The 16,431-nt window shown below is 51.2% G+C and overlaps 2 protein-coding genes, 1 non-coding gene and 1 pseudogene across 3 annotated transcripts; 3 read left to right on the top strand and 1 right to left on the bottom strand.

Moving 5' to 3' along the window:
- Positions 1–3,862: 3,862 nt before the first annotated feature.
- On the bottom strand, positions 3,863–3,969 carry LOC120100122 (U6 spliceosomal RNA). The gene has a single exon (XR_005499915.1). It is a non-coding gene; the product is annotated as a U6 spliceosomal RNA (small nuclear RNA).
- Positions 3,970–5,779: 1,810 nt separating this feature from the next.
- Positions 5,780–7,948, top strand: Zfp580 (zinc finger protein 580). The gene is made up of 2 exons (NM_001317059.1): positions 5,780–5,941; positions 7,009–7,948. Exon 2 carries the CDS (start codon positions 7,021–7,023, stop codon positions 7,537–7,539), a length of 519 nt encoding a protein of 172 aa, NP_001303988.1. The 5' UTR covers positions 5,780–5,941; positions 7,009–7,020; the 3' UTR covers positions 7,540–7,948.
- Positions 7,949–8,772: 824 nt separating this feature from the next.
- On the top strand, positions 8,773–10,293 carry LOC134485276 (zinc finger protein 581-like; annotated as a pseudogene).
- A 797-nt stretch (positions 10,294–11,090) lies between these two features.
- Ccdc106 (coiled-coil domain containing 106) lies at positions 11,091–15,184 on the top strand. The gene is made up of 6 exons (NM_001400938.1): positions 11,091–11,352; positions 11,958–12,031; positions 12,170–12,274; positions 12,362–12,538; positions 13,894–14,106; positions 14,609–15,184. Exons 2-6 carry the CDS (start codon positions 12,001–12,003, stop codon positions 14,923–14,925), a joined length of 843 nt encoding a protein of 280 aa, NP_001387867.1. The 5' UTR covers positions 11,091–11,352; positions 11,958–12,000; the 3' UTR covers positions 14,926–15,184.
- Positions 15,185–16,431: the final 1,247 nt, after the last annotated feature.

The following is a 16,431-nucleotide window of genomic DNA, read 5'->3' as shown; positions in this document are numbered from 1 at the left end:
AGGCAGCTTGGATAAGGGGTTTAAAGTCCATGCCCACAGTGACACACCTATTCCAACAAGGTCACACTTCCTTCAACAGGGTCACACCAGCTAATAGTGCCAGTCCTTGGGCTGAGCATATACAAACAAACCATCACAGTGGGGCTTCAAGGTTTCTTCTGGATTGAACTGCTGCTGCTGATTCGTGTGTGGTGTCTGCTGAGTGGACTGGACTGAAGCTGCTGATTCGTGTTTGGTGGTTTTCTAGTAGACTGAACTGCTGATATCCTGACAATGAAGACTGGATTTGTCTTAAAGAATTATTTCTAAACAGGTCCATTTCCCCCATTAGCCTTTCATTCCCACTCCTTCTGGTGGGTGGTGGGCTAGAGGATAGGTTAAAGCTTTTAAGAGAGGTTAAAGTAGGCTTTGGAAAATCTCAGGTTGCACTTGTCCTTTTAAGAAAGAGTCTTGCTGGGGTGGTGGTGGTGCATGCCTTTAATCTGAGCATTCAGGAGACAGAAGGTTGATCTCTTGAACTCAAGGCCAGCCTGGTCTACAGAGTGAGTTCCAGCACAGTCAGGGCCACACAGAGAAACCCTGCCTCAAAAAACCAAAAACAGCAACAAAACAACAACAACAAAAAAACAACAAAAATCCCTCCAAACTTACCAGCACAGACCTCTGGTTCCTTACATGTTACATGGTTCAGAGCTCCAGACAGCTGGCACAGCGGCACGTTCTAGTGAGTGTTGAGAGAAGACCGAGAATGTTGCCACCGGCATGGAGCTGGATTGGTCGTCCTTGTCCTGAAATCCTCTCCAGGGTGTCCCAGTCAGCCTGGGAGATCGCAGAGCTGAAGAAATCTGCTTCCAGATTGAATGACTGACCCCTACTGATGTATGGGGGACAATACACAGTCAGGGACAGGGGACCCTACAGATGTCAGGGGAAGCAGCAGCTTGTGAGATGAAGTCTTGAAGATAGGGGATTTTTTTTTTTTTTTGGTTCTTTTTTTTCGGAGCTGGGGACCGAACCCAGGGCCTTGCGCTTCCTAGGTAAGCGCTCTACCACTGAGCTAAATCCCCAGCCCCGAAGATAGGGGATTTTAATTAATCCCTTTTCTCCTTTCAAGCTCAGGGTTTCAAAGTATTATCTATGCTGTTTCTGATTCTGTTGAGGCCATGGCCACCTTTCTCTTTCACCTCTTCTTCTGTTGTTCTGTGTTTTCTATCTCTACCCTCCTCTCCTCACCATCCATTCTCTCCCTTGAAAACAGTGTCACCTACTCACTGATTGGAGTGCCATCTCCTACATGAACATGGTGGAGGAACCCCTTGCCCTCTGGATCCTTGGATTTGAGCTGGTGAGAGCTTCAGTTGTCCAGGGGGTAATGAAGGCTTTCAAGAGTTGCCTGTGACTGAGACCTAGAGAGCAGTACATTGGAGCCCAAGGTCCAACAGTAGTGCCACTATCAGGGGAAAATCCTTCAGGCGTCCAGCAATCTAGAAGGCCATGGCTTCATAAAAGCTTCTGACATCAGCCCTAGGTCACATTTTTTCCCTGTGGTTCTGATGTTTGTTGGAAACTGCAGTTGTTCAGTTTCAGGCCAACTGGGCCTTATAGTGGACGGGCAAAATGCTTTCCTGCTGGGTGAGATAAAGCCAAGTGGCTCAGGCCAGTGGGGTGGCTTAGCTGGTCAAAGTGCTGACTGCCTGATGTCCGGTACACGATGTTTGCAACAAAGAGTGGAAGGAGAGAACCAACTTCTGCAAGCTGTTCTGACCTTTATATGTGCACACACATGTGTGAGCGCATACACCACACACACACTACAAACACACACACACACACACACACACACACACACACTAAAAACTTAAACTCTAAAAGATTTATTTTATATGCCTTTGTGTTTTGCTTGTATGTATGTTTGTACACTGTGTGCTTGTGGTGCCCTTGGAAGTTAGAGGAGAATGTCAGATCTACTAGACCAGAGATCTGAGCCAACATATGAATACAGGAATTTAAACCTACATTCTCTGGAAGAGCAGCAAGGAATGGCAGCCATATGTGCTGGCCCATGCCTGTAATCTCCAGTACTTGGAAAGTGGAGACAGGAGGATTTGGAGTCAAGGCTAGCCTCAGCTACATGAGACACATTTTTAAAAGAACACGCCTCACTTGGCTATGGTGGTGTATGCTTTAAACCCAGCACTCAGGAGGCAGAGGTAGGTGGATCTCTGAGTTCAAGGCCAGACTGGTCTACAGAATGAGTTCCAGGACAGCCAGGGCTACCCAGAGACACCCGTCTTCCAAACAAGCAACAAAAACAGTATGGTAAAAATCCTGCAGAGGTTAGCAACTGGTGGAATGTACCTCAACAGAGTAAAAGATGTTTACAACAAGCTTGTGTAGGTAACGCTATATCAAATGGGGACCAAGTGAGATTATTTTCTCTAAACTCTGAAATCACACAAGGTTGCTTCCTCTCTCCACTTGTACGCAATATACTGCTCTGTTCAAGTCCTTCTTAGAGCAATATGTCAAAAAAAGGGACACAAAGAGCAAAGAAGCCAAATTGTCTCTACGTGTAAGTAACATGATTCTCCCGGTCAAAAGACCCAATGTAGTAAGAAATTAGGAAAAATAGTCCACTCACAATAGCCTAAAAAAGTATCTGGGGTTGGTGAGATGGCTCAGTGGTTAGGGGAGTTGGCTGCTTTTCCAGAGGTCCTGAGTTTAATTCCCAGCATCCACATGATGCCCTCTTCTGGCATGCAGATGTACATTCAAACAGATCATGGATGTATTAAAATTTTAAATTAATTTTAAAAAAGTATTCCAGACTGAGTAAATCTAACCAAGAAGGTCAAAGACCTTTACAATGAAAACTGTTAAGATATTGATTAGATGTCATGGGCAGATATGACTAGATGATGGGCAGACACATTCTATGCTTGGGTACTGGCAGAATTAATACCGTGGGAAATGGCTGTAATTACCAGAAGTAATTGACAGATCCAACACAATTCTCACATATTCCCACCCGTACCTGTATTTTATATGGCTGGGTGATTGTGGTACATGTCTTTAATCCCAGCACTTGGGAGGCAGACACAGATGGATCTCTGAGTTCAAGGCCAGCCACATTGTGAGTTCAAGGTCAGCCAGAGCTATAAATCATCTCAAAAAACAGAATAAAACAAAACCCACCCCAACTAAATCCACTACCACCACTGAAAAAAAAACAGTGAAACATATCAGGACATGATATGTCTGGCTTTGAGAGGGAGAGGGGTTGTGGTTGGGGCGGGAGTGATGAGGACAATAGAGGGGTTAAACTGATGTCTAATGGACTTTATCATGATCAAGTCCCAGGTAGGTGGCAAGGTGTCTCTTCTGTGTTGTGTGGGGGTTGTGGGGAATCAAATCCAGAGCTTTGGGGATGCTAAGGCAGATGATATTCCACCCAGCAGTAGCTTGATTTTTTAAAAGTTATTTTATATATATTGGCGTTTTTGCTTACATGCATGTTTATGGACTGCGTGTATGCCTGGTGCAGGAGCCAGAAGAGGATGTTGGCTCCCCTGAAGTTGGAATTAATGGTTGTTAAGCTGGGTGCTGGGAATGGAACCTGAGTCCTTTGCTAGAGTCGCCAGTGCTCTTAACTGCTGAGGCATGGCTTCAGCTCCATCCAGAAGTATCTTTTGAGGAAAGGGAGGATTTAATATCTGACTTTTAGATTGAGTGACTAAGTTCACTCATTCACTAACTGTTATTTTGTATTGTGCCTCTGCCCCCTTCTTGGCTTCATTTTTTTGTCAGTATTATATATATATATATATAATATATTTATATATACACACCCCAAGTTCTGCACAAAAATATGGAACGCTTCACGAATTTGCGTGTCATCCTTGCGCAGGGGCCATGCTAATCTTCTCTGTATCGTTCCAATTTTAGTATATGTGCTGCCGAAGCGAGCACTTGGCTTCATTTTTTGATATTCATTTATATGTGATTATGTGCATGCATGGGGCAATCAGAAGGCAACTTCTGGAGTTGGTTCTTTCCTTCCACCATGTGGTCATCTGGGATTGAAATCCTTTGCTCTCGTAGAGGACCTGGGTCTGAGTCACAGCACCCACATGGTGGCTCACAAACACTCTAACTCCAGGTGTAGGGAATCTGATGCTGTCTTCTGACCTCCAAGGACACCAAGCACACATGTGGTGTATATGCCTACATACCACTAAAACACTTACATACATTTAAAAAAAAGAATTCAAGGTTATCTTAGGCTGCATAGCAAATTTGAAGCCAGGCTAGGCTTCTTGAGATCATGTCTCAAGAAATAAAAAGAAAGTTTAAATAACTGTCCAATGGGGCAAATCTAAATCAAGGAATGAATAAGTTCCATACTTTAGGGCCTCAGAAGCACTAGTGCTCAATAGCTTCATGTATCCAGTGTCCGCCATGCCTCATAGAAATTATAGCATTTGTCACCGATGGGAAAGATATTGGATAATTCTTCAAGGGGTAGTCCACTCTTTGGGGTGGCGTTGTCCTTGGGCTGGGCATCAGACTAACCCTCTCTCCCTCAGCTATTTCCAGCTGTTGCCCCCTCCCAACTCCCAGTACATGAATCTAGGACTTATCCCTAGATGGGTCCCAACCTCCCGTAATTGCTTCTCATACCAGAGTGCATCTTACAAATATGAAGTGTCTTCACTGGCCCAGGCTGCACCTGCAATGTTACTTCATGAACACTGGATGCTCGGACCCTCCTCGAAGAGCCCCAGCATGCCAGCTACCCTGGGCAGCGGGTGCTGGTGACCCACCACTTCTACCCATTCCGGAGAACCAGCTTCCTTGCCTGTGTATATGACAATGCTTGACTTTCTCTGAGCCTCAGCTTCCTCATGTATTCAAGTCCAAACCTTCCTGTGCCTGTGCCTAGGAATGGCTGGCCTCCTCTGGGCTTTACTTTTCCCCACCAGATCACTGGCAAGAATCACGGCTGCTCCCCACCCTTATTTTAAGATGCGATTTCATGTAACCCAGGCTGGCCTCCAACTCGCTATATTGAACTTCTGATTCTTCTGTTTCAAGCTATCACACCCGTTTCTTTTGTAGTGCTGGGGCTCGAACCAGAGTGCATGTTAGGTTAGCATTCTATCGACTGAGCTATACCATCGGCCCTGTCCCCATTTTTATACCTAGCAAGCAAGCTCCAGTTTTCAGATTCCCTAAATGCTCAGCCGGAACTAGCACATTTTCCTTTCTCTGTCAACATCTGGTGTCTCCAGCTTCTGTTTCGCCACATATACTTTACCTAATCTGGCAACGTCTTCTTTGGGTATTGATTTCCCTCTTTCTAAGATGTGAGGATTGTGACCCTACCAAACCACAACAGAGATCTGGCTTCTGGACCTTAGTTTCTCCATTTGCTCATCCAACAGAAACACATCCTTCTCTAACCTGCTGCCTTGAGTGGTTTTGCCTGAGCGGAAAGGGGAGGCAGGGTGGAAAGACAACAAACTGTACATTCCAATTCTTTATGGATGGCTTGCGAGACTTCACGGTATTTAGCTTCAATATACTGGTCACTCAAAGAAACAGAATGGCTCTTTCCGTGAATGGCACGCAGCTGGGAACTGTTCTTTTGCAGGTCCTTCTTGTTGGCTACGCGCCACCCCCACCCTTTACGCGCTCCCTTTAGAGCCGTTGACTCCAGCCTCGGAACCTTCGTCTGTGGAGCGTGCGTTTCTGAACGGTGCTCTTTCCCAGGGACGCCGTCGCCCCTCGCGCCCCTGCGCCCCCCGACCCGCGTCCCCGGCGCCGCCGGCCCGGAGCTGCCCGGAAGCTCGCTCCTACCGCGGCGCTCGTCAGGGCAAGCCCGGGTCCGTCCGGGACCTCGGCCCCGTTCTCCCCCGGACCCGAGAGGCTGCTGCACCGGGTACGGGGGCCGGGATGGAGGGAGGAGCCTGGCTTGGGCAGGGCGCGAGGCCGGCAGGTCTCTGGGTGTGGGTCGGAGCGGTGAGGCGACGAAAGCGACGCCCAGAGCCGGAGAGAGGAATGTCGGGAGGCCAAAGCTCCTTATGGAAGCCAGGGGAGTAGGAAGGCCCTACGGGATATAACGGGACGGGGTGGTTTAGAGGACCAGTGTTGCTGGAAGTCCCCAGGCTAGGGGTCATGCATCATATAGCCTGGGAGGTGAAGAGGGATCAGAGATGCCAGCTGTAACTAGAGAGGAGGGACCAAGGTTAGGGGTTTCTGTTTGGGAGCAAGAAACCAGAGGTCTATGACTGAGAGTGGAAAGATGCTCCAAGGTGGTGGCGGCGACGGAGAGAAAAACGAAGATGTCAGGATACTTTGTGGGTGGAGACGGTGGTGAATGAAATGAAACAAGATGGGGGCGATTATTGAAGGCAGGCAGTAGAGAATGAAGTACAGACGATGGGTTTCCCGGAGTGGAAAGAGAATGGGAGACCTTTAGGTGCAGAGTGTGGGGATGACATAAAAAACCCTGGATGGGAAGTGGGGAATTGGGTTAGTGGAACTCCGGATAAGTATCTAGAGAGGAAACTTGAGGCGACAACTGTGGAGATTGGGAAGGCTCTGAAGGTATTGAGGACCTGAGGGAAAGGACTGAGCCAGAGCTTGAGTAAAGCTCTGAGAAAGAGGAATGGGTAGATGGGAGAAAAATCTCGGAGGCTCTGGAATGTGAGATTAGAGAGGACCTAAACTGAAAAAGAAAGAAATGGACTTGGAGATTGATTTCAGTGGGTGGGGGTGAGCGGAGGGAATCCGAAGGATGTCTGAGGTTCTGACCTGAGTCGGGTGAAGCCGGGTGTTACCAAGCCCTGGTGTCCAGAGATGGGGACTGGAATCACTTTTTACTTTGAAGGGAGGTAGGTCAGTAGCACAGTCTGGCAGAGAATGGGAACACCTTCCTTTTTAGGATTTTTTTTTTTCCTGAAAGGAAGAGAGGATCTTAACTTCTCTTCCCTCCGCCGCTCCCAGCTGCCGCTCCAGATGCTGCTGCTGCCGCCGCGGCCACCCCACCCTCGGTCCTCCTCTCCGGAGGTCATGGACCCACCGCCCCCCAAGACTCCCCCTTTTCCCAAGGCGGAAGGCCCCTCCTCCACTTCTTCCTCGGTGGCGGGGCCGCGGCCACCGCGGCTGGGCCGCCATCTGCTCATCGACGCCAACGGGGTCCCCTACACGTACACGGTGCAGCTGGAGGAGGAACCTAGGGGCCCGCCGCAGCGCGAGGCGACCCCGGGAGAGCCAGGTCCTCGCAAGGGCTACAGCTGCCCAGAGTGCGCTCGTGTCTTTGCCAGCCCTCTGCGGCTGCAGAGCCACCGTGTGTCGCACTCGGACCTCAAGCCCTTTACTTGTGGTGCTTGTGGCAAAGCTTTCAAGCGCTCCAGCCACCTGTCGCGGCACCGCGCCACCCACCGTGCGCGCGCTGGTCCACCTCACACCTGCCCACTCTGTCCACGCCGCTTCCAGGACGCCGCGGAGCTGGCGCAACACGTGCGCCTGCACTAAGTTCAGCCCTGCTCTCTCTGGGCCACCACGTTCGTCCCACACAGTGTCATTCCTACACATATCCCAGTTCTGCTGAGGTTACTGCCTTACCCTAGGCCTCAGTTTCCCCACCAACCCCCAAAGAGAAACATCATTTCGTCTTTTCTTCTGTCTAGCTGTGTGATGTAGACCAAAGTTGTTGCCCCTCTGGGCCTGGGTGTCAATTGGAACTGGGCTTCAGTCCAGCCGTGCTGTGTAAGCCTTTGCAAATGCTACGACCTCTCCTGAGTCTTGGTCGTCTACTCTTCCCAAGTAGTAAGGTCCTCGTGGAAGAAATGACAAAAGCACCAGCACGGTCTGGATCACCTCTGTACTTCCCTCTAATGCCCATGATCCCTCGTTCTTTGCCCAATAAACATTCCGCACTTCATTCTCGGGTTCTTACTTGCATGTGGGTTGAGTGTTGGGAGAAGAAAGATTGAGTCTGGACCACTAGCACATAGGAACCTTGTGCTCGAAGTGCGTTTCCAATCGGAGCTGTTTTCTGATGCTCAGGCAACCCGTCCTCTCCGTCTTCTCTTGGACCTTCGTATTTCCCCTGATTCCTGTTCCCCAAACCCGGTACTACCAGATACTGGGGAAGCCAAGGGTCCCGGTCCCTCTGCCGCCTACAGCTGTGGGCGCAACTCGGGGCTGTCCGTGGCCGCCTGGACCCGAGAGGCTGCTGCACTGGATACCAGGCTGGCTGGGAGGGATGGAGAATCTACCAGCTGCGGAGGGGGCGGGGTCACAACAGGAAGCTTTTGGAGAACTAGCTGGTTAATTTCCAAAGGCAGAGGCCACGAACTTTGAAAGAACTAAGGGTGGGGCGTGTAGCTGGAGAACCTAGACATACACTAGACCTAGGTGGTGGCCAGAGCGCGGGACAGTCCTCAAGGGCTACAAGATGTCCTGCAGGATGGCTGCTGAGTGACCTGACGAAGGCACATGGCAGAAGGGGATTGAGGTCTTGATTGGTTATAGTGGATAGTGGAACCCAGAAGACAGTGGAGGGACTCCAGAGGACTTATAGGGATAACACAGAGGATCTTGGGTGGAACAAATACCCCAAATGGAGTCCATGTTTCTCTTTCCCATTCAATAGGCCTCATTTACATCTATGGATGCTGATGCTGCTACCTTCCTGCCCTCAGATATGGGTGCTTCTCTCTATTGAGGCCATGGATGCCACCTCTCTGTTGGACAGGTGGGTCCACAGAACCTGGACTTTCTTCCTCCATAGGATTTCCCCAGACTTCGTCCTTTTTAGGGCCCAACCATTATCTTCCCATTGATACCCAGGGTGTCCCTTACCCAGTGCTGGTGGGTGAGGAGTCAGGGAGGACAGGGCTGATGGGACTTTGGTTCACAAAAAGTGCTACAGCTGTCTGGTTCACTTTACTGTCTTCAAGTACATGTCTTACCTCCACGTCATCCACTCAGAGGTGAAGCCCTTCAAATGTTACACCTGTGTGAAGGCATTCAAGCGGACCAGCCACCACTCCACTCATAGGGCAGGTGGTGGATGGTCTCACAGCTGCTTGCTCTGCCCTTCCCCCTTTTGGGATTCGGGCGAGTTGGCCCAGCACAGCTGTGTGCACTCAGGGGACATTTGTTCCAGTGCCCACTCTGCCCAGGCTGTTTTACCGAGCAGAACACATTTGAGAAGCACATTTGGTGGAAGCATCCATGAACTCCTGGGCACCCCAGAGGTCGTGGGTCTCCTCCTGAATTTCTCAGACACTGGCATGAGTTGAAGCCTGGCTTTCAGAACCCTGGGATGTAAACCCAGCCTTGCCTTGAAGCATCTCTGAGCTGTTAGTGCATCAGTGAATAAGCCCTGTACCCTCGACATTTGGGGTATTTATTATTGTGGATTCCTGATAGGAAGAAAGGAGGACAGCACTGTTTGGGAAAACTTGCCTGGGAAGTTTTAGTGGGTAGTTAGAAGTTTCTACTCTGACACTGGAGGTAGGGCCCTAGATTGGACACTTAATACCCACCATACCCCATTCTCAATCATTACATTTTTGGGAGACATTTTAGTCTATACTATCTGGAACAAAGACCTTGACTGGGTGATGGGAAAGTCTGTCTTCCTCCTCTGGGAGTTAGGCCTACTTTAGTTCCCCCAAACCTGCCATTTATTTAGACAAGGTTATAATGTAGTTCAGGGTGACACTGGACTTACAATCTTGCCTCCACTTTCTGAGTACTGAAACTCTGGGCTTTGCGCATGTTAGTCACCTTACAGACTGGGCCACATCCCCAGCACCTTTGGAAATAAGGTTCTGAACACTACCCCTTCCCCACTTAAACTATAATCCACATTAATATACTTTTAAAAAAAATAACGTCTCAAACCATAAGCACAGCAAACATGTGAAACTGTTTTAATGGTAATTACCTTTAGTATGTATAGGGCAACCTGATACATATTTTAAATCTAGAGTTCACTTTGCTATATACAATTCTCTGTGGTTTGAAACACTGATCTAGAGCAAGTGGCTCCCCCTGGACTTGCTGACCCAGGCTGCAGTTTATTTGTAAAAGTGAAGTATGAGAGGAAGCTTCTTAGTTTCTTGGTTGACACATTCGATCTTCCTCTGCAAGGTTAGTTTAACCATGCCTCCCTTAGGGCTTCAGAACCCCAAAAAACATCCTGCTGCTTGTGAACTGGAGAGGCAGGTGGAACCTTGCTGCAGGTCTAATAAACATGTCTTCTCCGTTCCCTTTCACTGATTGTTTTGTGTCATGTGAAGTTAGCCTCTTTACACGACTTCTTTTGGGGCAGAAGGGAGAGGGAGAGTGTGTCCCCCCCCCCCCCCCAGCTGAGCTGAGGACAGAACCCAAGGCCTTGCAAGCACTCTACCATTGAGCTAAATCCCCAACCCCGAGAGTGTCTTAAAGGCTGTGTATCTACTCCCACTGACTTCAAATAATACCAACAGCACTTGGATCTTAAGCTCCAAGAGTGGTCCAGCTCTGGGCTGAGTCTTTGGTATGTCACACCACTGCATCCTCTCAAAGACCTTTGAGAGTAACTTCCCACTTAACAGGTGAGTAAACCGAGGCCATGGAGGAATGAAGGGCAGGAATTGGAGTGTAGCTGTTACACAGGAGGCTCCAGTGGGGGCTATCTATTTCTGACCCCCCACTCTGCGGAGAAGTAACCATCACACAACCTATCCTGGTCCTCATATTCCGTTAATCCTTTCCGTGGATGGGGATGGGGTGGGGTGAGTAGGACTTATGCTTGGCTGAGGCGTCTAGGACTAAAGGTATGCAGTACCAGCCAGCTCCTTAGGGATCATTAAAGGGGGGTTAAAGTTTCACTTCAATTTTCCTTAATGCCTCATACCTTCTGAGTTTTCCCGGCCCACTGGTCACATAGCCACTCACCCGGAGGACCCCCGAAACCGTTTCAGCTGTGCAGGATGAGAATTTCGTGAGGATCCCTGCCTGGGCTTTGGGAAGGGCGGAGGGGGGGGCTATATGGTGGGGGTGGGGGGTGTTGCAAGGGGCTATCGCGCAAGTGCGGCCCCGACCTCCGCGCAAACGGCGGGCCTCACCTGGGCTCCAGGAAGAGGCGCCCCGGGCCCGGGAGGTCTGGTCCCGCTCGTGCCCTCGTCTCCGCGTTCTCCGCCATCCAGTTCCGAGACTCCCCCTCCTCTGCCGCTGCGCCCGCTTTCTGGTGGGTGGGCGCTTCTTTCCGCGACACTTTGCAGACGCTCCCCTGCGCTGGGCATGGGCGCCGCCACTGCCGTCGGTCCCGGGGCTGGAGTCCGTGCCCCGGTGGGTGAGAGCGGGGCCTCGGCCCCTTGTACCCTGAGCACCTAAGGGCGGGGAACGGTGCCCACGGTCGATACCCCATGCTGGTTGCCCATTCTGGGACCCTTTGCCACGGTCGCCCCCTCCCACTTGCGGGACAAAGGGCGGGGGCGCATCCCCACGCGTGACCTCCCCCGCACTGCGCACGCGCCCACTTCGGGGAGGGGCTTTACTCGCCCACGCGAGTGCGGGAGGAATGGGCGGCTGGGACAGGGGAATGCTTGTAGGATGGAAGCACCCCCTCCCTCTCAAAAGTGGAAGTTAGGGATGGTTGTCCATTTATGGCTTTGTGTCCGGAGATGGCTTAAGATGAAGGGCTTTCTTATTCAGGCCAAAGTGTTCCTGTGGTGTTGACTCCACGAGGAACCAAAGAATTTAAGGGCTGAGCTCCTTCACAACCAAGAGTCCTCTTGCTGAGCCCCCTCACTCTGGGTACATACTTTGGAAACCTCAGTGTCTCTGTCCAGAAGTATGGGTCTTTCCTCCCGCAGACAGGTGATCCCTTATTACTCCGGAGGTACTCCACCTCTCCCGGGACTGACTACATTTGGTGACCTGTTTCTGTCCAGTGCCCCCAAGGACTCAACTGCTGGGTCTGCCAGAAGCCTCGATATGAATGACAGAAACAACCATAGGCGGACAAGTGAGGCTCTTGGGGACCTTTTCTTTCCCCATCCTTGGCCTGATATCCTGGTTCCCTCTGTCCACGGGACAGCTATGGTTGGGGGTGGTCTATAAGGTCCAGGCCACTTCTGGGGTGACCTTGCTGGTCTCTCCGCAGTGAAGGATGAAGAGACTTTTGAGATCTCCATTCCCTTCGAAGAGGCACCCCATTTAGACTCACAGATCTTCTATAGTCTGAGTCCCTCACGGAGAAATTTTGAGGGTGAGCTGGAAAAGGGCATGGAGGGACTGGAGTCAGTTGGGGCACTGCCTCATCCTGGGGCATGACCTCCATCCCTGCTGTTCCTAGAGCCTCCAGAGGCCACCTCCCCAACCCTGGCCCTGATGAACAGTGTTAAGACCCAGCTGCACATGGCACTTGAGAGGAACTCGTGGTTGCAGAAGCGCATTGAGGACCTGGAGGAGGAGAGGGACTTTTTGCGGTGTCAGCTGGACAAATTCATTTCCTCTGCCCGGATGGATGCAGGTGGGGGCACACAGTCCCCCAGGACCCGCAGAATTCAAGACCAACTGTTGGTTAGACCTGATGGGGGCTTGGCATTTTATCCTTCCACTAAGGCCCATGCCTATTTTAGGGCTTTCTCCAGCCATTTCCTTCTTGATTCCAAAGACTTCTCATTTCCTACCTTGTAACAGACTGCCCTATAACTCACCAGCCTCAAGCTGGCATAACTGTCTCCCCAATTCTATTCCCAGCCCAGGTTCCTCATCTTAGGGGAACTGTCCCTTTGTCAGTAGGCCCATTGCACTCAACTGGTTCCCTCAGAGGGGCCCTGCCGACATCCCAGGATTTCTGAATGATGCAGTCATTTAAGCAGTAGAGATGCCCTGAAACAATCAGGGTCCTGTCTTCCTTCCACCCTGTTCTACATTATCATGGCTCTTGTTTCATATTCTTCAAAGGCTGTGGGGTCTCAGTACCTGTCTCCTAAACTTTGCCTCAGGCTCCTGGGCAGAGTCCACCTCCTCACCTTGCTTTAATCTATGACTAGTAACAGCATGTGGTATCACCTCTTCTGATAGGCAGGATTCTGTCTCCTTATTAATCTGTGTTGGCTGCCATTCCCAGCACATTCCCCACTCTAGGCTGCCCTTTCCCAGATCTTTAGCTCAGGTTTTTTTGGAGTACTTAACCTTATTCAGGCCATAACCCTAACCTCTGTATGCTGCTGAGCTGCTGGCAGGCTTTCTCATTGGCAACAATGGCAAAAGCTCTAGCAAAGGGCCTATGGTCTTTTGAGGGTCTAGATTCCTGGGGACCCAGCACTGGGATGGGGACCATGTATGCCTCCTCTTCCAATACCAAGAGCTTTATCCTGGGTGACGCCAGTCTTTTCTTGGTAGGTATGGCTGGGCAGTCTTGATTTCAGTTCTCCTCAGGAGTCCATCCTTCAGAAGATGCTGAGTCTGAGTCTCAGTTGGCTTCCTATCTAGGGGAAGGTAGTTAGCCTTTCCTAGTACCCAAACTGAACCCTGACTTCTGTAGGAGTCTGATATCCAATCCTCCTACCCAGAGGCATTATCTGCCTCTTGGATTTTGACTCTTCACTGTGGAGCTTTCCAGGATACATCCCCCATCCCCAAACTCTGCATAGTCACAGATCCTCATGAATTCCTGGACCTGTTTCAGTCAAGTTCCAAGTCCAGAAAAAACGCTCCCAATGTTCTCTGAATCCCACCTGGTTCTATGGCATTCAGTGTAGCTAATGTCTCCACTTGGGGCCTTTACCCTGTCCTCATCCTGAGGATCTGGCCTCCATGTCCATGCCTCTTCAGGGCAGTGATAGAACATTGTATCACAGTTCATTTTTGTCTCTCTAGAGGACCACTGCCGGATGAAGCCTGGACCTCGGAGGGCTGATGGGGACAGCCGGGCTGGGGTTGGGGGAGAAGCCTCAGACCCTGAGTCAGCAGCCTCCTCCTTCAGCGGGTTGTCCGAAGAGGGAAGTGCCAGTGAAAGGAAGAGGCAGAAGCAAAAGGGAAGTGCTGGCCGGAGGAGATTTGGGAAGCCCAAGGCTCGAGAGAGGCAACGGGGTGAGTGGGTACATGGAGGGGATGTCCACCCAGAATCACAGTGTGAGCTCTATAGTGATGCCCTAACTCCCCATATACAAAACAATCAGACCCAACTTCATCTCACAGCCCTTTGTGGTCCTGCATTAAATTTCGGTTTTCACCAACCAGCAGATTCAGTCCTGTATCATCAGAAAGGAGGTCTCTGGGTACATCTCATAGGTGCCTCTTCTCTCCTCTGGTGTCCAGGCCTACCTTCAATTTCCCTGGTCCATCTTCATTTCTTATTCAGGTCTCAACTATTTTCCATTTTGTTTCCCTTTCTCTTCCTGTATGGGGCTCCTCATGTGACCCCACTTTCATGATTTTTCTTTCTTGTTTGCTTTCATTTGCTTCCTAATCTGTGTGTGTCTCACCCCATTTTTCCTCCTTATGCCTGCCCTGTTTCTATCCGGGTTCATGTCTCTGGCCCCACATGAGTGTCTTTCCCAGTCCTCCTCTTTCTGCCTTCTTGGTCCTGCAGTGAAGGATGCTGATGGGGTCCTGTGCCGCTACAAGAAGATCCTGGGCACCTTCCAGAAGCTGAAGAGCATGTCCAGAGCTTTTGAGCACCACCGTGTGGACAGGAACACCGTGGCGCTGACCACGCCCATCGCAGAGCTACTCATTGTGGCTCCCGAAAAGCTGGCTGAGGTGGGAGAGTTCGATCCATCCAAGGAGCGCCTGCTAGAGTATTCCCGCCGCTGCTTCCTGGCACTGGACGACGAGACTCTCAAGAAGGTGCAGGCTCTCAAGAAGAGCAAACTGCTCCTGCCAATCACCTACCGCTTCAAGCGGTGATGCCGCCGCCCCATACACCTCCCTGCCCAGCAGAGTGCCAGGCCTGGTTTCCCCGGGCGCCGCCAGGGCTAGAAGCTGCCCTTCGAGAGCACTAGGCCCGGTCTCTCGGCCGCACACGTTAGGCACCCCACCTCCATTTCACTCCGCAAGGGCTGCCAGCTCTGCCTCCCTAGCCAGGAGTAGCCCATCTGCATCCCACGCGAAGACAGAGCATTATTCTGAGAGTTTAAATTAAAGAGACATGAAAATTTTCAATAAACTGGGCCCTAGATCTTACTAGAAAGGGGATGTGCTGGGAAGGGGTGGCCGTCGCCACGGAGACCGGGACGGGAGCGCTCAGGCAGAGGCCTCTAGAGAGGTTGGGGAGGACAGGGTGTAATTAGCCCCAGGAGGCAGAGGTGGGAAGCGGAGCAGCAGCCTCTTTCTGGAGAAACTTTGAGGTAAGCCGACTTTTAAAATGCACCGGCTGGGGAATTGATTCAATGACCTCTAGTTGAGCCGGCCCCATGGAGGTACCAGGGGGCGCTGTGTAGACTCGTTTCCGTCCGCCCGGGGTTAGATTTCTCGTAGGTGGCACGTTCTGCGGTTGCGCAGCAGGAGCAGGGGCGGACGATTTAACGCGATTGCCATGGCAACCGGGAGAGGGCAGGCTGGTTAAACCGTCTTGAAGTTAGTGTCTACGGGGCTAAGGTTGGGGGTGGGGGTAGAGGTATGTTGGAGGAGATCGTGCGCACGCGCAATGTGGATTTAGAATGGCGGATCCTCCCGAGAGCGGAGAAAAACGTGCCTCTGACCGCTACGCAGGCGCAGAAACCCCTCTCAAATCACTGTGCGCAGGAGTCCCAAGCTGCGCTAACAACCTCCGCCGCGTCCTCGAACACCCTTTGTTCAACTGGCTGCTATTGTCCCGTACACCTTCTCTGGCCTTCCGCGAGGTCAGTTTTTTCAGTTTTCTAGAGAGCTAAGTGCCAAAGCTGAGACTCCGCCCCGTCCACTATAGCCATCTGGCCCACCTCTCATCTGTCCTCCCTCCCTTTTCGGTTCTTTAAGCCGAAAGGAGCCGAAACAACAGCGGAAAAAGCCGAATTTCCCCCCCTCCGTGCTGGAGGCCTTCCTGAAGCAGTGGCGGAAGGGAACGATATTCTCCGGAAGGGGCGGAGTGACCCTGTCGAACCTCCGGAAAGAGCCGAAGATTACAATCGGGTTTAATCTCTAGAGGGGCGGTGAGCGAGCGCTGGAAACCTTCGGAAGAGCCGAAGGCCTGGACGGTTAGGATTGTTGGAAGTGACTGACCGCTTGAACAGGGTCGGCGAGGGGTGGGACTAATTTCCAGAGGCGGCCAGAGACTGAGACGGTTTGAGTTGTAGGAAAACCCGTATCTTTAGAGGAGGCTGGTGTAGGGGAACGCGAGGACCCACGGAATCCTCCGAACGTTGAAACGCTAGTCTCCGAAAAGTTACCGCAACTTGGGCAGCCGGCAAAAATCCTCGCTTCGGGTGATTTCGA

The sequence above is a fragment of the Rattus norvegicus genome, chromosome 1, assembly GCF_036323735.1.
Source record: "Rattus norvegicus strain BN/NHsdMcwi chromosome 1, GRCr8, whole genome shotgun sequence".
In the NCBI taxonomy this organism is placed as follows: Eukaryota; Metazoa; Chordata; class Mammalia; order Rodentia; family Muridae; genus Rattus; species Rattus norvegicus.
This window is presented reverse-complemented; position numbering and strand designations above follow the sequence as displayed.